The following is a 17502-nucleotide window of genomic DNA, read 5'->3' as shown; positions in this document are numbered from 1 at the left end:
TGATGTATGTTAAAACAGTAAAACATCCAGTAGAAGGTACGGTATACATGTGCACAATCCAGATATACAGTCTGCTATCTCAACAAAAATAAATAGAACTTTTAGTTTCAATGGGAAGAGACTGATTGATAGGTGCATACATCTCCCAAATGAGTAAATACAATATGAAAACTGTGGACTAGCTTATATGCAACAGGAACTGATATATCCCATTTCAAGGTTTCTTCTTGCATTTATCCTCCCCAAACCTAACATAGTATCCAACTCAAATAGATAAGCTGCCATTTCACAACTAACCCTTTGGACAAACTAGAAAGGTGAAGTTCTATCAATGCCTGATTTTACTATGACACACCAGCTTCACCACATGAAATAATTCCTGATACAAGTCTACTATTTAAAGTTGTTGTAAGTTGTAATTCATCATTTCCTCTGTATCCATGAGAGATTTGCATACATCAAATCTTCAACGGTGTAGATTACAGCACAGAATAGAATCTTTGAGTGGCTTGTTGTTCTCAATTTTGTGTTATCTCTCGAAGCATTTCCACTACATTCTTCATTTTTGGTCGTTTGGCTGGTGTGTTGTCAGTGCACAGCATCGCGACCTTCAAAGCAGCAAGCATTTCTTTCCTCCAACCAAAGGAAACTGTGCTAAGCTTAGCATCCAATATCTGCTCGGGAGTATCCCCTCTTACTGGAGCACTATGAACCCATTTCACCAAATCTACACCTTCACCAAAATCCTCATCAACTGGTAGTCTAGTTGTAAGGATTTCCAGCAGAACAACACCATAGCTATAAACATTTCCTGGTGCTGTGACTTGCATAGTATATGCATATTCTGCATTACAGAAGAAATGTAACATGAAGCATGCTAAACATAATAAAAGTTAAGAGTTTAATTTTTATGCAATGTCAGTATAATTTTTTTTACACTCTCAATCAATTAAAAATCATCATTATGGTTTTTAACGTAATATTGTAAAATCAACAAACTAACCATACATGACGATTTGTGATTATTAGATGATAGTGTAAAGACTATTTACTATAAAAGTTAATAGGAAGAATAGATGGAGGAATTGCATGCCAGAAAGTAGTATACCTGGTGGTATGTAACCAAAGGAACCAGCAACTGCACTAATACTTGCAGTGCCTTTGGTTGGATCAAGAAGTTTTGAAATCTCAATCTCCGCAACCAACGGCTTGGAATTTGCATCCAAGAGAACATTGCCAGAAGAGATATCAAGATGAATGATTGCCACATGATGAAGGAAAGCCAAACCTTCTGCCACACCAATGGCAATGGATAACCTAGATGGCCAGTCAGGCTGATATTCAGGTTTCCTGGTAGATTCATGAAGAAGCTGAGCTAATGTTCCATTTGGAAAATAATGATGCAAGAGAAGAGCAACATCTTCATAAATGACATAGCCAATGGGACGCACTAGATTATCATGGCAAACTTTGCTCAGTCTTTCAAGTTCTCTAATCATCTTGTTCTGGTGGTGGATTATTGTCTTGTCTACAGACTTCAGTCTCCTAACAGATAAGACCACCCCAGAAGGCATGACTGCCTTGTAAACAGTGCTGAAAGTTCCACTGCTGAGCTTGTTGCTGTCTTTCAGCGTTGCTTTAATGACGGTATCAAGGTCTACTGCTTGTTTTAGATTATCAACAAAAACAGTCCCTGCAATTATAGTTGGGTTGTCATTGGAACCATCTTCAACAATCCCAGCATCTTTGGCTACTTTTTCTTGCCTCTCCCTGATCATAAACAGCAAGACCACTATGGTTACTGACATAAAAACAGCCAAACCAGAACCAATTACAGCCAGTATGATTCTGTAAGAAACCCTGTGATGGTAAGCCTTGTGATCATCATAAAGGTCTCCACATGAAGAGTTCAAAGGCTCTCCACAAAGCCCTTTATTGCCCAAATAACTTGAACTAGGACTCTTCTGAAATGGTACAAATGTTGGCACAGGACCTCCGAACAGATTATTTGAGAAGTTCACCTCTATCAAGCTCAACATTCCCTTAAGCTCAGGTGGGATATTACCCGATAGCCGATTGTTTGAAACATCCAGAGAAACAAGTTTGTCCAGCTTTCCTAATTCAGGGGGCAGTGATCCATGAAGATGATTGAAGCTCAAATTTAAAGCTATCTGCAAGTTCCTAATGCGACCAATCTCAGGAGGAATAGTTCCAGTCAAAATATTACTGCCCAATTGTAATTCAAGAAGTTTTGCACAATTTCCAATTTCATGAGGGATCTCTCCTGTAATGAAATTCTGATCCAACAGCAAGTACTGCAATCGGGAGATATTGCAGATTTCATTTGGAATTGTCCCATTGAATCGGTTGTTGCTAATATCAAGCTTGTTAAGACTTTTGCAACTCAGAATCGATGTTGGAATATCACCAAATAGGCTATTTCCAGAAAGAATTAATTCCTGAAGGTTCATAAGCTGTCCAAAGTCTTGTGGAATTGTTCCAGTAAACCCATTTGAAGCCAAATTCAGGAGAGTCAGATTAGAACACTGAGCAAATTCAGACACAACCTCACCGGAAAGATTATTATTATCGGCTTCAAAGTAAGTTAGACTACTAAGATTTCCAATGGTCTTTGGAATGGTACCTACTAGATGGTTGTTTCCAATTCGAATGCTGGAAAGGGCTTTGCAATTCCCAATTTCCTTAGGAAGCTCACCACTAAAATTATTCTGGGTGAGAACCAGAACTTCCAACTTCCCTGGCACAAAAATGCTTGCTGGTATTGGACCTTCAAGCTGGTTAGAGTGCAGGTTAAGTATTTGAAGATCGGAAATCAAGCCTAGATCATCTGGAATCCTGCCATCTAAACGGTTCTCATAAGCAGTGAAAAGCCTCAGATTGGTTAAATTTCCCACCCAAGAAGGTACAAGACCACTCAAATGATTACTAGAAATTTGAAAATCCTGCAATTTCTCTAAGCCCTGAAGTTCAATTGGAATCTCTCCCACAAGCACATTATTGGAAAGGTTCAATGATTTGAGGTTTGTGAGACCACCCAACTGAGGTGGAATTGAACCCTGGAACTTATTTGAAGACAAATCTAGAACTTCAAGATCAGATAAATTTCCAAAAGCAGGAGGAATTGATCCATCAAAGTTATTATTCGAAAGATCAAGCCGCTTCAAAGCTTTGAGCTCAGACATTAGAGTTACATTACCTCGAAGATTCCGGTGAGACAGATCCAAGCCTTCCACCATTGAGTGGTTACCACAGCTGACACCTTGCCAAGTGCAGTAATTTGAGTTGTTGGCATCCCCCCATCCAGGGACTCTAAGCTCTTGGTTGATGGCATTTAATATATCTTGGTCCTGAAGCTCAGCACCAACAAGTTCAGAACTTGAAAGACACCAAGCTAGCAGAATATACAACAAGCATACAAATTCCATCACTGTACAGTGCACACTGTTCTCTTCTCTTCTCTGCTGAAGTGAAGTGTTAGTGCTTCCACTCCACTTAACAGTGTTCTTCTCCAAGAACCAAAAATTGTTATCAAAACTCTACCAAACACTGTACCACAACATTAAAAACTTTTGCATGTTCTTTTCACCAAAAAAATGTGCAACTTTCCTTCACAGTGAACTTTCCCTTTTCTTAAATTTGAGGATTTTGAACTCTTGTGTCTCTTGTTCAGCGAGCTGCTGCTGCTGCTTGAATCACTTCAAGGGAAAACCTTTAGAAGCTTTCACCAGTCCTGAAATGCAGAAACCCCAGAAACATAATCAACCTTTAGAAGATACCCCATTTGAGATTTGTGCAAAATACTAAAACACATGAGCCTCTAATTACTGCCATCACTCAGTTCTAGAAACAAAGAAAACAAATTGTGAGGGAAAAGAAAAAAACAAAACAAAAGCTCTCACTTTCAGGGGAAGGAAAACAAGAAGGATAAAAGGGACAAAAGGAGGAAGCATTATGAACCGTGAGTTGCATATGAAAAATGCCATACTTGGTAGCAGAAGAAAACATAAACTGCAAAAGCAACAGAGAAAGTGACTGCAGCGATGCAGAGGAAAAACGTCTTCACTCTTGAGTGAACACTGAGTGATAAAATGAGAGAAAGAGTTGAACCCTTTATCGCAGGGTTCACGGACCAGGTGTTTTCTTATGTCTCAGAGAGAGAGAGAGAGAGAGATTGTTGGGAATGAAATTCTTTCCATGGAGGCAATGCATCACGAGAAATGGGCGGTCATCACTGAATGAAAGCTGCATAAAACTCCTGTCTCTCATTGCATGTGGGGCACGGTTTAACACAGCGTTTTCTGTTTGGGAGCACAATGCATTGCATTGCATTGGGCGCCATCAATTCTCATCGTCAAAAATCAAATCTTTATTTTCAAAAGTTCTAATCTTGCATACCAATGGTGAAAAATGAAAAGGAAAAACAGAAAGTAACCACAAATGAAATCTAATAGAAAATTTGAATCTTTTTAAAAAAATAATTTGGAGGAAAAATTGATAATTGAGCTTAAATATTAAGTAATACCAAAAGTTGTTGATATAAATAATTTGACACTTAATTATTCAACCAAAGATTTTATCTTTATTTTAGACACGAAGTTGCTGTAATGGATCAAAATAGACTAACCCGTTAGAAAAGAGATTAGTTGAGTAATAAATAAGAAATTCTAAATACATTTTGGTTAAAAAAAATATTATTAAATAGCCAACAAAAATTGCTTAGTTGTTAAAGACAACACCATCTTTTGAAAATGTATGTTTCAATTTTTTTGTCACAATTTTTTTTAGTAAGTAATTTGAAAGTTCCTTTAAAAACATACTTTGAGATTTATGGTGATAAATAAATGAAATTCAACTTACCTAAAATTTTATGAGTAAAAAATATTGATATTAAGGAGATAAAGAAGAATGATAAAGGAAAGGGTTCTATGTTTTCAGTTTTGTGAAACACTCAATCTGTAGCATTTAATTTGCTGTCACACATTTAAAGTAAATCAGCAAATGCAAAGAAGGGATGGTAGATGGATGTCAGAACCTAGCAAATGTTTTGTTGGTCATACAAAAGGAGGGGAAAAGGGCCCTGATGGGAAATCAATTTGCTATGCCCTATTGCCTCTTCCAAAAATAATCATGTATTTGAGACGGCAATAAAAGTTGTGCTGCAAAGATCACAATATCTAATCCTAGGATTCCCTCCATATAGGCTTATTTTATATAGGGAATGAGACTTGCCTTTTTGAGAATATATATCAATTTATTTTGTTAAATATATATACCTAAACAAATTTCCAGAGATTCTGGATTTCTGGGAGCTGTCTCTAATTTTTACCCGGCCCCCCCTTATCTGTTGTCCCATTCATGGATCTTAGCTACATTTCTAGCATTCATGAATCCAGCCTCTCCAATAGTCCAATCATGAAAGGGAAATATTCATTAACAAATATGCATGGTAAAAGGGATTTGGTGTATGTTAAATCAGAAAGATAATTAGTAATATTCGGTTAATATCTCAGTTATAGTACACCATGTAGCTTGAATGGAGCCATGTTGATTCCATCACCATTCACCAAGTTACAATGTCAATTTTAAGGTACTTTGATGTATTTTGAACTTACCTCAATTCTAAGTGAAACTCCTGATTTTATTAATCCAATTATCCAAAACATTCAAACTTCGAAGTTTACATATAATATAGAATGTCAATTATAAGGTAATTAGATGTATTTGCTACCTACACTTCACCTAAACTTTATTTGTTGATAGGGTATATGCATGATTGAGCAATCAAAATGTCCAGTTAGTCTTTCCTATGGTGCTTGATTTCCACCATCCGATTGAGCAAAGGCTTATCTTTACTCTTGAAGACAACACTGAGCATAACTCTAATAGCTTATTGAACTCTATGCAATGTTGCCATTGGGAAAGCCAAATCTCTTGAATGGAGTGAATAAAAGGCTCTGCAATGTAGTATAATAATAACGAAGAACAATATCGCAGTGACATGGCTGTGCAAAGCACTGTGAGACAAACCCATCTGCATTCCAACAAGTGGCATAATTCTATGTTATACCTTAATTCTCTGTGTGTGATTTTTAAATTGCAGATACATCACATTAACTAGGTACAACATCAATTACTATTCATGTTTAAAAAATCACTACTGTCAAAAGGCATACTTTAGAAAGCATATTTTGTCCTTTAATTGTTCCCTCCATGCTATCATTACCACCATTAATTACTACATACGCAAGTTTACCGCTGTATACTTTATGAAGGCCGGGTTATTTTATTTCAACAATTATATTATAGTATTTTTATCTTTCTGACCCTTTTTTTATCCGATCCAAATTTCTTACGGTCAGAAAGAACACACATTCACACAGGCGGATGATAAAAATTGTATAATAGAGATCTAACGGTTCATAAATTATTTTAATAAACTTCACTTAAAAATACTTCTAAAATACCGATTATCTGACCCAACTGTATGACAACAAGAAATCCAAATCATCTTTTTATCATACCATATTATATACAATATTTTTGCACTTTTTTTTTATCTTTATCTTCTTTTCATTCCTACGTCCAAAAGTAGAATGCATATTTATCATTTTTCATTACATTATTATAAAACAGTGATCTAGTAGACAAAAGTTTTCAACAAAGTCAAAATCAATGAACATGGTTGTGGACCATATGTCTGCAAAGAAAGCGGAGAAAGAGGAAAGTGTTACTGTTTTCTCTTGCAAAGCATGATAACGACGAACGATCGCATTCACCAGAGATGTTAAAGGCCGATATTTGAATTTCAACAAAGGCATGGGGAAAATGAGGAGAAAAAGTAAACGATGTGCAATTATATTAAAAATTCTTGCACTAACATGGATAATGTTATTTTCTTAGAACATAACTAACAATCACATTTTATTGATTTTATATGCTTATTTATCCTTAAGAAACAGTACCATTTTTATGAAAAGGTACTTTAGATCTATTAATATGCTAATTCCTGTATCATATCATATCATATCATTCAACTCGTAAAAGCAAAACACAAAATCAAAAAGTATGCCAAAAATCGAATTATTTCATATGGTGAGTGGGGCCCAAGCGATGGGCAAGGATTAGAGGCATCTTTCAGACAGGTAGGTCCAAATAATGTCTGTGTGACAGAAGGGTGGCCACCACCATACATTATCATCGTTATGATACAGAAAGAAACTTTAAAACAATGTTGCAAAATTCACATTCTTTCTTGACAAAGTTTCCCCCTACATTAACTTTCGTTAAGAAAAGGCAAGGACAACATCATGGATGTCGTAGCACATTTTTTATTTTTTTTATTTCATAACTTCGTTTTTTTTTCTTTGGCCGTAAAGTAATTTTTTCTATTAGATAACCGAAATCCCTCCAAGATTTCTCCCATTTTTTAAAAGTGAACTTAATATTGCAGTTGTTATTATAATTTTTTATGTAGTTACTAATTGCATTTTTTATTCTTTAGAATTTTTTATGACATTATTAATAGTATTTACTAAATATTTTCTTTAATTAGTGGCTCGTAATATTTGTTAGACTTAAAAGTAACATTTTTTAAAACTACTAATTTTTAACTTTTAGTTTTTTATCCTTATCTTCCTTTTGTTCTTGAAGTATTGATTAATTTTCATTCTTACTCTTTTTTTATAAGGTAAGATTTTATTATATATATTTTTTTCATCTTCTTATACTCATATAAGGTAGAATTTTCTTATTTTTACCCTTTTATTCTATAAATTTTTTTAATAATGATAGATAATAAGATTATTTTTATTATTATTATTATTTAAATATTTTTATATTACACGATTTTTCATTAACCATTATACTATTTAATTATTCTGGTGTTATACTTCAAGATATTAATAAGGTAGCTTTATTTTATTTTTCATTATTGTTTGAATATTTTTATATTAGATTGTTTAACATTATGAAAGTATATGTCTACATACATATATGCTACTTTTAATTTATTTTGAATTAGATTAGAAATATTTTAAGATATATTAATTCATAACATGAAAAAACTAAGATAATTAAATGTAAAAAATGTAATTAATTGATCTATTAAACAAAATATTACAAGAGTTTAAAATTAATTAACAACTAAAATTAGAAATATCCATAATATATTTTTTAAAAAAAAATTATTATATTATATTAAAAAATAAAAACATGTTTAATTTTGTCATTTTACATTTATTAGTTATTTCAACATATAAATTTATTAAACACTTTTAATTTATTAAGTTAGTTTAACAATTTTCAGATGCAAGCTTTTAATTGCTAATAAATTTTTTAACTTCAATTAATTTTTCAGCGATAATTTTTTAGTTAGTTTTATTAAACATAACAAAAAAATATCTTTATTATAAAAAAAATTATAATAAAGATAATTTTCAGCTAATTTTTCAATTATTTTATTAAACATAACAAAAATTATCTTTCCTATAAAAAAATTACATTTTTTTAAGAAAACTCTTATATCACACAACTCCATTGGATTTACAACCCACAATCCTTTAACCAATTGATTTCTCAACAATCTCTTAATTATAATTCTTGTAAAGGGATTCAAGATCTTTTTTTCTTAACACCAATCCATCATCACTATTATTTGCCTCATGGAAAGAATTAGGTTTCCATTCTAGCTAATTTATGAATCAAATGAGTTAAATTATATAGAGCTCAGTTTAATTTATTTATTTAAAGAGTTCAATTTTTAACTTATTTGACTCATGAATCAAATTCAACGAATCAATTATTGAATCAAGTCTTGAACTAATTTTGAGTTGGTTTGATTCATTGTCAAGACTTGGATAGGTAAAAATATTAAATGAAATGTTGAACTATAAAGAAAAGGTAAAAGGAGGCTATCAATATGTGTTACATTTTTTTATTTGGGAGTAACTCAACTATAAAAGTTAGTTAAATATGATTTAAAGGTTGTCCTCCCATACTTAATATATTATTTTTTACTATATCATTAGTCAATGAAGAATCTTCAACATACACTCCTAATGTCATGGATTGGACATTTCAAATATAAAGTTTGTAAGACTAAATATTTGATAATGACATGATAATAGGTAATCCAATAGGCTCAACAATAATATTTAGGATGGATTTTGATTATATATATATATATATATATATATATATATATATAATTTTGGATCTAGATCTAACTCTTCTTCAAAAGTTAGTTATATTTTTAGTTTAACCAATAAATTTGGTCTTTTTGGTTTTTTAAATCCACGATTTTTATCTTTTTGATTTTTAATTATAATATTGGGTCCCTCTAATTTTATAAATTAGTGATTAATAGAGTTATTAAGTTAACTATTAATTAAGTTTTTTTAAAAAAAGTAATGGTTTTTAATTCATTTATAATTAGCTTTGTCAAAAAAAAGTTTATAATTATCAAATTTATTAGTTAATAATCTAATAGATAAACCAAAATCATTAATTTAAAAAATTAGGAATTAAATATTATAATTAAAAATGATTGAGACTAAAATTATAAATTTAAAAAATTAGGAGAAAATTACAATTTAGTCAATTTTTCTACTTTTCATTAATTCCCCCACTCCACACTTCAACAAGTATATGCACAGACCTTGGTTTTGCATTACAACCTAATGAAGGTGCTTCTTGTTCAAATGCTAAGAGTGGCATCGGTCGCTGCTACATTACCCACATCATCACCGAACAGCTCATTTCATTTTTGGGTCATTGTTAAAGATAAAGGGTGGTGACATTCTGTCGAACAGCTCACACGCCTCCGAAATGAAGTCCGTGTTGTAGTACTTATGTTAAAAGGAGGGAACATGATGCGAAAACTTTGTTAGAGCATGCCATTTTGACAGCGAGGGGCATGGCTTTGCAGGCTAGCGCAAGCAACAGAGTGGTTGGAGGCATGGCAGTGAGCTGAGGATGGAGGAGGGAAAGGGGAAAGTAAAGAGGAAAATTCAATAATGTTCCACCATAAATCACCTGTCCTACTAATTGGTTAAATCTGTAAGATTCATCATAAGAATTCAAAGTTAATTGTAGATAAATCTGAAAGTTAGAAAGAAAAACAAAAAAAAAAAATGTTTCCAAATGACTCATTTACATTAAATAGATTAAATGTTAAATTAATATGCATGTCCCTCGAAAGATTAGGAATAAATGGTTTAAATACTTAGATGTAACTCGCAGGATACACTTTAAATATTCCCACATATATAGGGAGGAAAATAATTGTGCACATAAGTTAGCTAATTTTGATTTTACATTGCTACAATTTTATTTGGTGGGATTTTTTTATTCCTAACTTCATTAGAATAGATTTCTTCGGGAATAGATACCTTTTGCCTTTTAATAAGCTTCGCTTGTAATGTTTTTGGGTTTGGTTCATGTTTCCCCAAATTTTTTGTTCTCATCTTTTTTTTTTTCTTTGGGTTTAATAAAGTTCTTGGGTGTGCAGTAGAGGATCATTAGGGTGGCGAGGTGTCAATATAGTTAAAATGTCATTCCTTTTGTGATTTTTGCATATCAATGTTTATGGGAAAAAATCTGAATATTTTTAAATTACTTGATAATTATTAATTAGGTCTTTGAATTTTAATTTTCAATTGAATCTTTAAACTTATATTTATTTTTTAATTAGATTCTTGTCATTAATGATAAAGACATAATTAAAACAAATATAAATTAAAAAATCCATTAGAAAAAAAAGTTCATAGACTTATTAAAAATTGTCTAGATATGCAGGTAAGTATTTTTACCTCTGCAGGCTAGTATACTAAGTTTAGAACCTGTAGAAGTGATAATACTGACATGTAAATGTAAGAATAATGGCTTGTAAAAGTTGACAATTTTGATTAGGTCTATTTTTCATTTTTAATTAGATTTTTAAACTTATATTTTTCTTCAATTGGTCCCTAAATTTGTATCTGACCTAATTAAAAATGTACTGATACTGAATTAAAAAACCTATTTAAGCATTGATTTTTTTTTTTGCATTTTTATTATCATAAATATAATTTTAAAAAAATATTTTTAAAGATATAAAAACCATGTTTTTCATTAAAGATATAAACACAATAATTTAATTAAGATTCACTTTATAGTGTTACATACATACCGTTATCGTTATGTAGGATAAAAAGTCATCCCAAATATAATTTTTGATTGGTTAACATTATAAAATTTTTTATACTAACATATCACAATTGAACTCTTAAAATAATTTTGGTTTATAAAAAAATTTTATTTATGAATCACCAAAAATAAAGGAGATATAAGATTAATTTGATGATAAAAAAATAAAAAATTGTGGGTTTAAATTTTTTTGCTAAAAAAAACCTATCAAATTAAGAAACTATTAATTAATATTTATTAATAAAAAAATTAGGTATTGCAAGAAATGAAATAAAAAATGTCAGCCCAGTCTAATACCCTGTACTTTATGCTATAGTATATATAGTATGTAATATAATAATACCCCTCATTCCACACATGCCTCTTCCAGAAACAATCAGCATTTTAGTTTTGGAACAGTTGGTAGTTTATTGCATTTTGCATCTGCTAAACAATCATGCACTTCCATATAAAACTTAAGATATGGTTTCAATTTAGATTGAAATATTGTATTTATAAGCGAAATGATTTTTTTGAATAAAATATAGTACTATCATTGAGGTCGTACTACTTACTTCTTTGTCTTATTTTATTGAATTTCATGAATAATTAACACTTCAGTGTGTACGTAGAGTTGAGTAGTCGCAAGTTATTTAGTCGATAAAAAGGATTAGCTTTAGGAAGAAAAGTCATAAAACAAAATTATAATTAATATGTGGAAAGCAAATTAATGTTATGATTATGAGTAAAACGGGTGTGATGTTGCAATAATGAGAGTCTTAATATAAATTCTAAACAATGAGGGACTTATTCAATGGAATGGATGTACCTCAATTGTGAAATTTTGTGCTCAATTCTCACAAAATACATCATAGGAGAGTTGTAGTGTAACTAGAATTAATGATTTCATAGTTGATTCAAAGAATTAAAACTTGTAAAAATATTTTGAAATCATAGTGGAGAATCAAATGCAGTAATTAGGATGGTTTGAAAAAATAAAATAATGAGGGACCCTGCGTGTTAGCCACCGCCATTGAAATGGTATGATGCATGATCTAAGTACAAGTAAAGAATGGATGTAATCCAATTCCAACCTCACCCACAAAAACCCAATCCCTTTTCACTTTTCAAAGACATGACTCCACTCTCCCCCACCTTCTACCCATTGCATGTGCATGGATGATGGGTGTGAGAGAAAGTGATTTGGGAGATTATCATGCATATGACCCCCAACAATCCGAAAGCAATGAAAAAGCATATGGGATTTCACTGTAGAATCTCTAGTGATTGAGACCAGGTTCTCCCTTTAGTAGACATGCATCATGAATCTTGTATCATTTCTTGTCTCACCTCCCTACCTCATCAAGATCACTTTTTCTGTCTCCCTCATCTAAGTCTTCCCATTTGGATCGTTCTTAGCTTCCCCCACCAAATTATCTATTTATTACCTTTGGTTATAAGATCTATTGACTATTGCCCCCACCACAATGATATATAACCATCAATAATTTTTTTTTAAAAATGTCCTACAAACATAAGTTTGAAAACAATGGCAACCAATGTGCGAAGTTATTATCCTTGAAGGTGTTCAAAATTGAATTTTAAAGTACTGCTAGAGAAATATAAAAGAATTGAAAACTGATTGAACCGAAAAATTGAAAAACAGAAAAACCACACGGTTTGATTTCAATCATAAAAATAGAAATAAACCGAATTAAACTACACATTATATATACTTTCATTGATTTTTTTTTTACATATAAAACATTATTATCTTAACCTGAGGCTTATTAGACGAGTCATGTTTGAGATAAAGGATATCAATCTCAACCTAAGTGAGTCAAAGATGCCTCTTATAATTTTGAAGCTCTCTAATGAGATGACCTAGCTGCCACATTAGAATTGATGCATGTTGAGCTAATGGTTTGACACTCAAGAATCTTGTTCATAAGATTGAGTCTTCTAAATAAGTGTCTAATTCAAAACACATCTCAACATGAGCTAACTTACTATGTGAAGGACTAAGTTTCAGGAATAAATTATCATTTTTAATTATTATAATTACTTATTTTTCTTTTAAAGCTTATCTCAATATACTTTTGAAATAAGTTTTTATTTATTTTGATTAATATTAATGTTTAAATACAAATTAATTAAATAAATCATTTAAAAGTAACATTTTTGGAATCTAATATTATGAATACGTTAAGAAAATCAAGTTAAGATGTTAGCTTAAACAATCGAAATCCTACTCATCCTATTATTACATAGGATAAGGTTAGATCAATAATTTACAACTCAAACCAGACTTGTTAGTGTTTGTTTTGGATTTGTCCCATCACTCCCAGGCCTTTGAGAGAAAGAAGCAAGAATATTTCTATTGGCACTTCTGCTTTTGCTATTGGCACTACCCATATGGGTACCTTTTAGCAATATTCCCAAATTACCCCTTGAACAAAAGCACAATGAAAACCTATTTCATGACATAAATGGGGTGGAAAAATCAAAATGCAACGCACACACAATTTAGTCGCACAGTTGCACAATGAAAAAAAAAATTTCGTTGTGTTTTGAATTTTTCACTTCCATTGATACAACATAAAACATGTTTTCATTGCACACTTTAAATTTATGAAACAAAATTGTGTTTTCAATTTTTTTCTTTTTTTACAAAACAGAAATTTGATTCCATTTTGCAAAAATTCCTACACCCTTTCAAAATGGAAATGCAATTTTGTTTTGGCCAAAAATCCCCCCACCCTTCACCTTCTCCCTCCCTTTCCTCTATCATTTCCCCTACAGACGACATAAACACTCACAACAACACAAACAATCACAAGCACTTAGATATGTTTTGGATTAGGGCTGGGTAGGGGTCGCAAGGAGATGGGTGGCATAGGGTAGGGTGGTGGTGTTGGGGCATGTGAATTGGGTGGTGGCGGAAGGGTTGGAGTGGGGGAGACATTTTTGGATCTAAAAGAGAAAGGAAAAGGGTGTGAGAATTTGGTGAGTGGGAAAAAGAGGAATTTCCCTAGGTTGATAGTGCCAGTAGCAAGGATTGATAGTGAGAATAGTAGTTCACAAGCAAATATCTTTTGATAAAGTGCATTGTGGGTTGTCATAATTTGGATAATTACTTAATGCATCCTATTTTTTTCTTGGTGCTCCCCTAAAATTCCTAATATCCCATTTTATCCTTCTTCTTCCAAGCAAACTCTAACCACCTCTCCCCCAAACCTCCATGACCACCGAAACCTACCTCCACCTAACATCATCGCCGCTCCCTCCAGACCACCACAACCAACTTATCTTAATGCATACAAATGTATTGCAGATTGTCCAATTCATAACTATATAGGTGTAGTGCAACGCGATATGTGGAGGTTTGTGGATCACATGGTGGTGGTGGTTGCTTGGGTGATGGTACGATGATGGGTTTAGTGGGGTGTAAAGGTGGAGTTGGGTGGTTGCAATGGTGGTGTTTGGGTGCGGCAATGGTGTTTGGTGATTGGGTGGAGGTTAGGTGTGGTGGTCATGGAGTTTTAGGGGAGAGGAAGCTTGGGAGAAGAAAGGTAAGAAGGGAATATTAGGTATTTTGGAGGTGGACCGAGCAAAGTGGGGTGCATTATGTAATTATCCATAATTTGACAATGCAATGTTAGTTTGAATCTTATCCATATGGGTCCTTTTTGGTTGATACAAGCTACTGGACTTGACCTCAATCGCAAAGGTTGGCCCCGATCCTAATTGATGCCCATGTTGTATCTCAAGCATTCTTTATATATACTTAAAAATTAGAATGTGTATGTTAGCACTCAACATCCTTTGTTTTGGACCAAAAAACTCATTCTTTTTGTTTTAGACTAGTGTAATTAAAGGACATTTATGTTATTTTATTTTATTTTTAAATGAAAACAATTTAAAACCCTAATTTCTCTCTCCCACAAAATCCACTCTATAAAGGTACTGGATTTGAAAATTTAGGTTTGTTTTTCTAAAAGTTTCAACACATACAAGCACACGCACAAACACACGTGCACGCGTCAAAATATATTGATTTCTTTTCCAAATTAAATTGTAAATCAGTTATCATACTTCAACATTATCCTTGATTGATCCTTAGAAGCAATGTTTGAACCAAAGGTTGTAAGACCTTGGTAGTGAAGCCAACAATAACATTGTATGCTCCCATTAGATACCTTTTTTTAGTTGCAATAAAGAATTGACATATTAGTTGATTAAAATAATTGATGTGATCATGGAGATTTCTTTTCATCTCCATTTTGGGTTGATACAACTCTATCTTCAAACATAAATATTTTGTGTAATGACTTGAATGCATAAATACTCTCTAGCTTCTTCCACAAGACTTTCCGTATTGTCCCCTTTAACATGTTGCACTTGGTCTCAGCTAACAGATTTATTGACTCTTTATATAGAATTAAATTGTAATACAAAATTCAAATACTATCATCTTCCTAATCTTACAAAAGGAAACAAATTCTTAAAATAAATTTAAACAAATTGATAAAATCTTTAAATCTAGATAATATCTTAAAAATTTGTAACCTAACAGATTCCTAAAAAAATCCTCTTGATTTTCCATTAACTCAGATTTACTTTATTGAATTGTTCTCCAACGAGATTTTTATACCTATTGATATTGCTGATACCGCATGCTCTTCTGTGTGGCATCCACATTGCATTGTTATTATATATGTCTTGATTTCTTTTAAGGTAAATAATCACTTTTGTCCCTGAAAATATAATTTATTGACAAAGGTGTTCCTGAAAGGTGTAAATACAAAATTTAGTACCCGAAAATGTTAAACGCTCGACAAATATATCATGCCGTTAACTTTTGTATGTTACCATTAAAAAAGTTGCTTACATGGCACAAATGGACGAATTTGTCACAAAATTGATTGTCACACAACCATCCCAACTAGATTGGACGAAAATATCAGTAAGATATCATTTTTGGATGTAAATGTTAGTAATTTTTTGTTGGACGAAAATGTCAATATTTTTTTCTTAGAAGAAATTGTCATTAATGTTTTTTTGGACTTAAATGTTAGTACGTTTTGTTGGATCAAAAAGTTACCAATTTTAGACGAAAATGTGAGTAATTTTGTTTCATTATAGGGTAAAATATAATTTTATGGTAGATTTTTGTTATTTTTTTATCTTTACAAGCATAACGTTACAATAATCACTTAAAAAAATATTTTAGCAAACATAATTTAAAACAAACATAATAATATCAATAATTGTGATTATGAACCATAATTTGTCTCTCACAATATAAATTATCCAAAATAAATATTGTACCAAAATAAATATTGTAACAATATACCAATCATTACAAATTTGTCCAAATTGTCATAATTAGTTACAATCTAATATAAACAAAAACAAATCTATCTCATATTTCACTTCTTTGAATCTTGGCGGCTGGGCAGTCCTAGTGTGGATATGAAGTTCATGTAATTTGGTTGGTTCTTGTTATGAGATACTGCATTTGAGATTATAATTTCTTATATTTTAATTTCCTCGTTTGTTTAAATTAATTCAATTTAGCCTTGATTAGATTGTTAGAAAAAGCACCGCAACCCAAACCTTCATTTCCTCACTGGAAAAAGAAGCGCAAGCGGAGAGCCACCGCCATCGTCGGTTCCACTTCCGTTTCCTCCGAAACCAGTCACACTGATGGCCCCAACCAGCTCTACACTCACATTCATGACGCTGCTGTTGGGTGCGAGCAGATTAAAGCCATTGTTGACGATTTTCATTTTGGTGAGCTAAGGCAAAGCAAGAGTGGGTGGGCGAAGAACGTGTGGCTTGAGAGGAGCGAGCACTGTCTGTCTCGTCTCTTGAGAGGAAAGACCGAGAGAGAGGAATGAGTGCGAGGAGGAATTGAGATTCTTTAGTTTTTAAGAGAATTTTAAATTATTCATTTTTTGATAATTAAAATTTCCTGTTAAAATGATAAATATTCAATTTCTCTTAAAATTATTATTCAAACACTAAATTTAAAATAACAGATATTCAATGTCTCATTTAAAATAAATTACTCTGTTAAGAATATCCATTCAAACAGGATTAGTGTTTGCACCGTGATGTGCATTTAAGCAAAAACACTTCACTGTTGGCTCCAACTTCTGAGGTAGGAAATAGAATGGTTCTCACACTTACAAATTTGTGGATGGAAAAATTTTCAACTTCAACGTTTTCAGGAAAAGATAGATGCTGGACATACATTGCTTCGGGTCTAAACACAAAGGGGTATCTTACCATTATGGAATCTCTATCCAAATA

At 32.1% G+C, this 17502-nt stretch overlaps 1 protein-coding gene across 1 annotated transcript; it reads right to left on the bottom strand.

The window, feature by feature from the left end:
- Positions 1-25: 25 nt before the first annotated feature.
- LOC114400631 (leucine-rich repeat receptor-like tyrosine-protein kinase PXC3) lies at positions 26-4409 on the bottom strand. The gene is made up of 3 exons (XM_028363173.1): positions 4007-4409; positions 1109-3751; positions 26-844 (listed from the first exon to the last, which is right to left on the bottom strand). Exons 2-3 carry the CDS (start codon positions 3444-3446, stop codon positions 519-521), a joined length of 2664 nt encoding a protein of 887 aa, XP_028218974.1. The 5' UTR covers positions 3447-3751; positions 4007-4409; the 3' UTR covers positions 26-518.
- Positions 4410-17502: the final 13093 nt, after the last annotated feature.

Source organism: Glycine soja, chromosome 19, assembly GCF_004193775.1.
Source record: "Glycine soja cultivar W05 chromosome 19, ASM419377v2, whole genome shotgun sequence".
NCBI classification, from domain to species: domain Eukaryota; kingdom Viridiplantae; phylum Streptophyta; class Magnoliopsida; order Fabales; family Fabaceae; genus Glycine; species Glycine soja.
Note: the sequence above shows the minus strand (reverse complement) of the source record. Positions and strands in the feature narration are given on the sequence as shown.

Coding starts and splice junctions, on each gene's coding strand:
- LOC114400631 (XM_028363173.1), bottom strand. CDS start 3,446: ATGGAATTTGTATGCTTGTTGTATATTCTGCTAGCTTGGTGTCTTTCA. Junction 845..1,108: donor CTTTGGTTACATACCACCAG/GTATACTACTTT, acceptor TCTGTAATGCAG/AATATGCATATACTATGCAA.